The sequence below is a fragment of the Engraulis encrasicolus genome, chromosome 6 (genome assembly GCF_034702125.1).
Source record: "Engraulis encrasicolus isolate BLACKSEA-1 chromosome 6, IST_EnEncr_1.0, whole genome shotgun sequence".
NCBI classification, from domain to species: domain Eukaryota; kingdom Metazoa; phylum Chordata; class Actinopteri; order Clupeiformes; family Engraulidae; genus Engraulis; species Engraulis encrasicolus.
This window is the reverse complement of record NC_085862.1, coordinates 4867513-4875846: the sequence shown is the minus strand read 5'-3', so window position 1 is coordinate 4875846 and position 8334 is coordinate 4867513. Positions and strand designations below refer to the sequence as shown.

The window sequence follows — 8334 nt, the reverse complement described above, 5'->3', positions numbered from 1 at the left end:
GAGAGAGGACACACAGCATATTGACCAAACATAGTCTACACGAAAACAGCTAAATGGTTTGGGAAGAATTAACGCTATGGATACACTTGCATGTAGAGTAGAACCTCCCGGCAACGTCTGTGAAACAAACACGCCACATAGGAAACAGGCTTGTACCAAATTCCGAATTGAATCAATTTAAATTCAAAGTAATGCCATAATACGAACACTAGGTGGTGTCATTACCTTGAATTTCTTTGAATTTAATCTACATCACCCATTAAGAGTACATAGAACACCACCACCTAGTGTTCATTTTATGGCATTACTGTGAATTTCAATTCATTCAATTCAGAATTTCGTACAAGTCCGATAGGAAACAGCTTCTGTGTGCACACAATAAATATAGCTGCACCTCATCGAAATCCGGCAATATAGTATTGTACAGTCCAGAATGTAGATCAAAAGCATTTCTTTTCAAGCAAACTTGAGAAAAAAATAAAAATAAAAATCAAATCAAATAAAAATAATATTCTCCCAATGGAAAATATATTTATATATCTTTATATATGTTTTTATATACTTATATACACATCTCAAAACAAGTACGAGGGAGCAAAAGATAAAATATGACAAAATGAATACAATATCACAAAAAAAACGTCCAAAGAAACAATCATAAGGCAATGAAAAAAAGAGAATGTCTGTCAGAATATTTTAAGCTTTTTTTCCTTTTTTTAAATTAACAAATGTATTGCTGCTACTCCCCCGCTGTAACACACTGACAGCAATTGTCTGGCCACAGCATGGCATCAGTAATCCACATTGTACATTGCTTGGACAATAGCTATCCTGCCTGCACACAAACATACCCCAACCAACCTTTATCTCAATCACTCACTCACTCATGCGTGAACACACACACATGTGCGCGCAGGCGTACACACACACACACACCCTTTCTAGATCACTCGCTCATCCATTCATCCACGCACGCGTGCGCACACACACACACACACACACGTGCACACGCACACACAATAAATTAAACATTAAGAGGTGACCCACAATTCACATCAAGGCATTGTGAATGTATATCTTCAATTAGAAATCAGAAAAGAACCACAAATAACTAAATTATTTGAAATGATTGCATGGATTTCACCCCCCACCCCCGAAATGTTTTAAGTAACACAATAAAGTGCTGTTTGGAAGCAGCCTGAAAAAGGAAACACTGTTGTCAGAATGTCAGAAAACATCTGAGAACAAGAGGAATTGTAGTCAGCCAGGCTGTTTTGGAGTTAAGTTGAGTTTAAGTGGAATGATTATAGCTAAGTTAGTTAGTGTACTGTTAGTCATGTACAAAGTCGAACTACACTGAGTTTAGGTTAAACATTATTATTTGACTTAAACGTTATTATTTTACTTAAAGATTTTAGTGAATTGCCTCTTAAGAAGTCTGCTGAACAAAATGCTCGTTCCTTATCATCAGACTGTTAGCATAGTACTTACTACAAGGGACCGCTGACCTTGTCATCATCAAGTAGGAAAAAGGCTCAGACCTGGAGTTCAGCTTTGATTTTAGCTTTTCTTTAGAGTAAAGTCAAACGCACATCATCTTCACAGTAATACATGAAAAGTGCACAAATGAAGAAAAACAAAGTCTTACAAAAAGAAAAACAAAAAGCCTCAAGTCATCTAACCATGATAATCACTCAAAAATAAATAAAAAAACAACCGATATGTGGAGTGTCAGGAAGAGATTACACAGAGACGTAGAAATACATACATACATACATACGTACATACAGTATAAACAGAAACGGTCAGGAGGGCGTTGTTGTTGTTGTTGTTGACAAACACGGCCCTCGCAGATTTGAAGGTACGGTAAGCACTCGACTCTCGACTCCGGAGTAGAACAACTGGACCGAACGCACGTGTACACGCGGGGCTGACAGGAGTGTGGGATTCATTTGTCTTTGTGTCCTTTAGCAGGCGGGTCTGTACAGTACTCACAGGTGACTCCTCTAAGTAGACGCTCGCTGGGGAGAAGGAAGGATCCTGCTCTGAGGGTCCAGTAGTCATCAGCTATCTCACTACTGTTGGGGAGAGAAGCGGGGAGACAACACAATACACAAATACTGTAAGTTTTTATGCATTACATTACATTAAATAAATTACACTAAGCTGACTGTTGTAGCCTCTTACTGCAGATGGGTTCGCCGGCGGGCCTATTCACTATTTGCTGAAAATACTCAACTACATCATAACAACATTGCTATGACAGTACCGAGAGCCTTAAGTAACAGATTAAGACATAGCCATTACTATTTTAGTGACAGTAAGGTTATTACATAGGCTCTACGCTAAGGGGTTAAGAAAGCATTTTTTTAAAATCCAAAGCGACTTAGTTATTTTAGGTTCAGGCCAGGGTATTGGTTACAGGACCTGGGGCAATGTTGAGTTGGGTGCCTTGCTCAAGGACACGTTGACCAATGATGGATGTGCTGGTAAGGGTGGGATTTAAAGCTGCAACCCCTCTGATCTAAAGACCAGCACTCTAACCATTGAGTCATGGCTGCCCATGCAGAAGACAAATCAAGAGGATGTTTTCATAGGGAGCAGAGGTGAATCACCTCAAGACTAATGTTTTCTCATGTGCCCTCGTTTACATGAGACATTTCATTCAGAATTAACTCAATTTAATTCTGAATGAAACTCATTTCCGCTTTGAAAACATCATGTAAACAATTTGGAAATTAAATGAAAGCGCAACGTAAACTCAACAGAATTCCGAATTATTAATTCGGAATTGAAAAACATCACGTAAACGAGGTCACTAGAAATACCATAAGACGTCTCCTCCTTAATTAACACAGAGATCATTAATTATGAGAAGAACGTTTGCGCTCCGTAATCAGGTGCAGGATTGATGGCATAGAGGAGCAGACAGAAAAATCGTCATCAACTGTGAGTTTGAACACTTGTCAGTAATAACATAAGTAATAAATAACATCCCTCGGGCAACGGGAAACCAAACATGGAACTATTGTCATGACAGTCATGGGAGTTGTTCCATGTTCTATGTTCTACGTTCTATGTTTTGTGTGACAGATCACAGCCAGGTGATCCGTTCCACTATCACAACTCAAGAGAAAGCTTTGAACAAATTAAATTAGTTGTATGGTAATAGTATTTCAGTATTTGATGCTACACTATGATGCTAACCATCTCACGCACATTTTTTATTTATTGTTTTGTTTGTTTCAGGAAATGAGCATGCAAATACAACATGAAAAAGAAGCAAAACACACGACCAGCAGACAGAGCTGGCTCATCATGTCTCAGGCAGCCAAATGTTGTGGAGGATGCAATGCAAGAGAGATGTAGAGTTGAGTTGAGATGCAGACGGAGGAGAGGAGAGATGGATGATGAACACATGCCTCCCCAGACTCATGCACTGGGGTCTCACACTTACGGTCTGGCTCTCCCCCGGGCCCCCCGGACCCGGACCCGGCCCGGCTCCGGGCCCCTCCCCATCGGCCAGGCTCTTAGGCTCGCCACCAAAGTGCAGCGGGGAGTACACCCAGGTCTGCTCCTCCATAGGGTGCTATTACACCAGGCAAACAGCAGAGGGCACCACACAAAGCAAGCCGTCGATGCGATGCACACAAGGACAGGACAGGACAGGACACACAGACAGAGGGACAGGGGAGAAAAAAAAACAGAGAGAGAGAGAGGGAGAGAAAGAGGGAGAGAGAGAAGTAGCACAGGCAGGCAAAGAGATGGAATAGGAGAAAGAGAGGAGGAGGGGAGGAGAGGAGGAGAAGAGAAAACAAGGCAGGAGAATTAAATTAGAGATGCAGCCAGGGATATGAGATCAGGGGAGTGTGCAAGTGTGGACGAGGGGACATAGAGATATAGAGAGAAAATAAGAGCTGGGACAGCACACTGAGAAGGCTACAGGTAAATCAAAAGAGCTTCATCATGCATTCAGATCCATGTGATTTTTGCATTACAGGAGAACAGGAGGGGCTATGCTTTGGGTTTGGCATCTACGGTACACTACGTTTTGTGACATTTCATTTTCTGTTAGTCTGTTCTGTTAAAAAGAAGAGTAGTGTAACAGCTCAGGGAAGTGTAGAGCAGTGGTTCCCAAACTGGGGGCCGGGACCCCCAAGGGGCGTTGTGGAGGGACTGAAGGGGCGTCGCGGACAAAAGGGACATTGCATAAGAAAGGGAAATCCACTGGTTAACAGCTATTACGTAGATATATTTGCTGTCCTGTAGATTTCTAGCAATATTAGCGGACAAACTATAATCCATTGCTAGGCTAATGGCTCATTCTTTTGAAACTCGGCCGTCGGTAGATCCGAGGTTGTTCTCCCGACAACCGTTGTAAATGCGTTCTATTGCAACAGCTGGGGACAATACAAACGTCTAAAAACACTTATGTTAAACAAACTCGGAGTACACTGAAGTGCTCAGAGTTTGTGTTTCTGAACCCCGATTTGAGTACCCATTCTATTGCACTTTTCCGAGGCGGAGGCCGGAGTTTCCGACAATCAAGTTTCAAAAGAATGAGCCATAAGACTATGGTGGGTGGGTGTGGCGGGGTCGCGAAAACATTGCTAAATCCAAAAGGGGGTCCCCACCGCTGAAGAAGTTTGAGAACCACTGGTGTAGTAGAGCAAGGGGGACCGCGCTGCTGCTTTAGCCAGGAGAGAGAGGAAGTGAGTGAGTGGACAGGAGGAGGGAAAGGTGCCAGGACTAGCCAACAGCAAAGGACCTGCAAAGCTCATATTCCCTCTCCCTCCCTCCCTCCCCTCTCAACCAAACAATACACACCCTCACCCACATGCGGCCACAGGATTGCCAGATGAGGCTGATGATTTCCAGGCCAAAAAATGCTCAAAACCCGCCTAGAAGCACAAAATCCCGCCCAATTCTATTGATTTCTATTGTAAAAATTGGGCGGGTTTTTCTGCTAAATGCCATTCTTACCCGCACACGGCCATCCTAAGCAGCCCAATTGGGCGGGAAACAGCCCAATCTGGCAACACTGCCTCTCCCTCCCTCCCCTCTCAACCAAACAACACACCCTCACCCACATGCAGACACAGGAGCCCATTAGCTCCTCAATGGGCGCTCTGTACTCAGCTGTGAGGGCCAAGGCTCCAGCACACAGGAAGGTGCTTTTTTTTCCTCTCCCAAATTTCACTCTGTACACTTCTTTGTAGGACACTTTCATTGCACTATACAAACACTACTAGACAGACAGGCAAGGCAAATACTGTAGAGGTTTAGCAAGCAGAACAGAAGTGCGTGGAAAATGCTGTCGTTTGGCCTGGTAATGTCACTCCAAAGCAGGGGTGAGTGTACAGAAGGACCCCTGATTTTGCCCATATCCATGTAGTCCCCATTTTGTTTAGTCAAGTCAAGTCAAGTCAAGTAGGTTTTATTGTCAATTTCTTTACATGCACTGGTCATACAAAGAATTTGAAATTACATTTCTTGCTTTCCCATACAGACATAGACTAATCTAGGTAAGGACATAGACAGTATAGACATAGACAGTACTTATACATGGACTTAAGACAGTATGGACATAGACAGTGCTCATACAGACATTTAAAGTGCAAGACTGGACAACAGAAGACTTGTAGAGGACATACATTAAGAGGTATTGTTGTGCTTTTGTGCTTTTCCTAAAAAAAGTCCTTTATAGCGTTCTGACATGGTAATAGTAGCATTTTGAAGAAAAATAAATATTAAAAAGGTCTGTCAAGTACACCAGCAGCAGTGTGTGTGTGTGTGTGTGTGTGTGTGTGTGTGTGTGTGTGTGTGTGTGTGTGTGTGTGTGTGTGTGTGTGTATGTGTTTAGTGCAGGTAGAAGGTGCGGTGTGCGTCTGTGTGTGTGTTCGTGTGTCTGTGTGTGTGTGTGTGTCAGTGTGTGTCAGTGTGTTTATGTTTGGGTTTAGTGCAGAAAGTGCAGTGTGCTTGTGTGCTTGTGTGCTTGTGTGTGTGTGTGTGTGTGTGTGTGTGTGTGTGTGTGTGTGTGTGTGTGTGTGTGTGTGTGTGTGTGTGTGTGCGCGCATGTTTTGAGTTAGTGCAGGTTGAAAGTTCAGTCACAAGTATAGTAGTGCAGGTGGAATGTTCAGTCGCAGATATGGTGGTGGGGGATGGGGGGGGGGGTTGTCAGTGGCCTTGCTGGCTAGAGGCTGACAGTGGAGGGAGAGTGGGTTGAGTGTTCAGAATCTTGATCGCTTGGTGCATTGTGCTGCTCGCCAGCCTGGTGGTACGGGAACGGAGGCGCCTGTACCTCTTTCCAGAGGGCAGGAGGCTGAACAGTTTGTGTGCAGGGTGGCTTGTGTCTTTGATGATCATCAGTGCTTTCCGGGTGAGGCGTGTGGTGTAAATGTCCTGCAGGGAGGGGAGTGGTACTCCAATGATCTTCTTCGCTGTGTTCACAACACGCTGGAGTGTCTTCCTGTTTTTCTCCGTGCAGCTTCCTCCCCACACTGTGATGCAGTTGGACACGACGCTCTCTATGGTTCCTCTGTAGAATGTTGTCATGATGGAGGGTGTAGCACTTGCCTTCTTTAGTTTGCGCAGGAAGTAGAGACGCTGATGGGCCTTCTTCGCCAGTGATGTAGTGTTGGTGGTCCAAGAGAGGTCGTCGCTGATGTGCACTCCAAGGAACTTGGTGCTGCTCACTCTCTCCACAGCATCGCCGTCGATGGTCAGTGGTGGCAGTTGTTTTTGGACCCTTTGGAAGTTGACAACAATCTCCTTGGTCTTGTTGACATTCAGCAGGAGGTTGTTGTCTTTGCACCATCTGGCCAGCAGGTCTACTTCTTCTCTGTAGTGAGTCTCATCGCCCTTGGTGATGTTTACGCAGTCATTTCTTTTCTTTTTTGACGTATACACACATATATATTTTTTGGGGACTTTTCACCTTTATTATTAGGACAGGATATACGACAGGAAATGAGTGGGAGAGAGAGAGAGATGGGGAATGATCGGCAAATGATCCAGAAGCGAACCCAGGTCGCTAGCGTAGCAGTGCAGCGCCCTACTGCTAGAGCCACGGCAGGGCTTTTCACAGTCATTTCTATGGGACTGCTCTGTGCTCGAATGGGAAGCATAGCTTTTTACATACTACGGGTTTGGTTGTCTTCACAGCAGCACCCTGATACAGTACGTGCACATATAGGCCTATATGTTTGTCTTTTTTTTTTTGCATTCCCAGGGGCCTATACTTAGAAGCTTGTTCAGGAGTAAACCAGGTTAAGTTAAGAGGTAAATCACCTAATAGAAGAGCCTGGAGTCTTAAAGAAAATGAGGACTCCAGGCTCTTCTGTTAGATGAGTTTCCTCTTAACTTAACCTGGTTTACTCCTGAACAAGCTTCTCAGTATAGGGCCCTGATATTTGAACTGACCAGCCAATCAGATTTCATTCCTCACTCTGTGCCTCTGAAAAGACGTAGTGATTGGCTGAAATCACTTTCAGATTGATCTGGGCCGCTGCAACAGCTTCTTCCCAGCTACAGTGTGAATGCCCGGATGCACTCAGTTGTCATGATTTGAAGAGTGATCTGGATTAACCCATTGATGCCTTAAACACCTGCAAAAACCGGTGCTAAATGCCGAAGCCATTTTTGGGAAAACGTACTGTCGGCCTATAAAAACCAAAATATCTCAGCATCTGAAACGCATTAAAAACAAGACATTAATTGTATTTAAAAGCCAAGACCTTCCTCTTCAATTTAAACATGTTCGTTTAGCTTTTGAAAAATAGGTTGTCAACTTGTACCCTGACATGTCCGCAAAATCCTTAACGGAAGCACCTTTCAGGAATTGCCCCCTGACTATTTAACATACCAACATTTAAAAAAAAAAAAATCTCACAAGCTTGAATGTTGCATTATGCAGCTGCTCCAGGAGCTAGGGTGAATGTTGCGCTACACCAGTGTTTCCCAACCTTTTTGGTCTCACATACCCCCTAAATCTCTTAGTTGTGCCATGAGTACCCCCTAATTCATGTTCTATATTGCTTTCTCCGTCCTTATGTGACTGCCCCATTCATTTGATATAAAAATAAACATTTTCCAAGTACCCCCTGCAGTGTGCTCGCGTACCCCTAGTGGTACAAATACCCCTGGTTGGGAAACACTGCGCTACACAACATCCAGCATCAATGGGTTAACCATTTCAGGAGATTAGCTGCAGTTTTCATTCAATTTAGATTGGCTCACGTCACGTGTTCACAGCAGATAGCGGTGCCAACATACTGCACTGCGATTAGGGAAAACTAAAAAGATGTCCATGTTTTCCTGTGGGTGCAGCAGCAG

The 8334-nt window shown here is 43.9% G+C and overlaps 1 protein-coding gene across 2 annotated transcripts in view; it reads right to left on the bottom strand.

The window, feature by feature from the left end:
- Nucleotides 1–1547: 1547 nt before the first annotated feature.
- pip5k1ca (phosphatidylinositol-4-phosphate 5-kinase, type I, gamma a) overlaps nt 1548–8334 on the bottom strand; it is a 77728-nt gene continuing 70941 nt past the window's right edge. Inside the window, exons 17-18 of one of the 2 annotated variants that reach the window (XM_063200499.1) lie at nt 3458–3589; nt 1548–2078 (exon numbers count right to left, since the gene is read on the bottom strand). In XM_063200499.1, coding sequence (XP_063056569.1) covers nt 2076–2078; nt 3458–3589 — 135 coding nt within the window. In that variant the 3' untranslated portion in view covers nt 1548–2075. The remainder of the gene's footprint in view (nt 2079–3457; nt 3590–8334) is intronic. The other variant, XM_063200500.1, reaches the window with a different exon arrangement.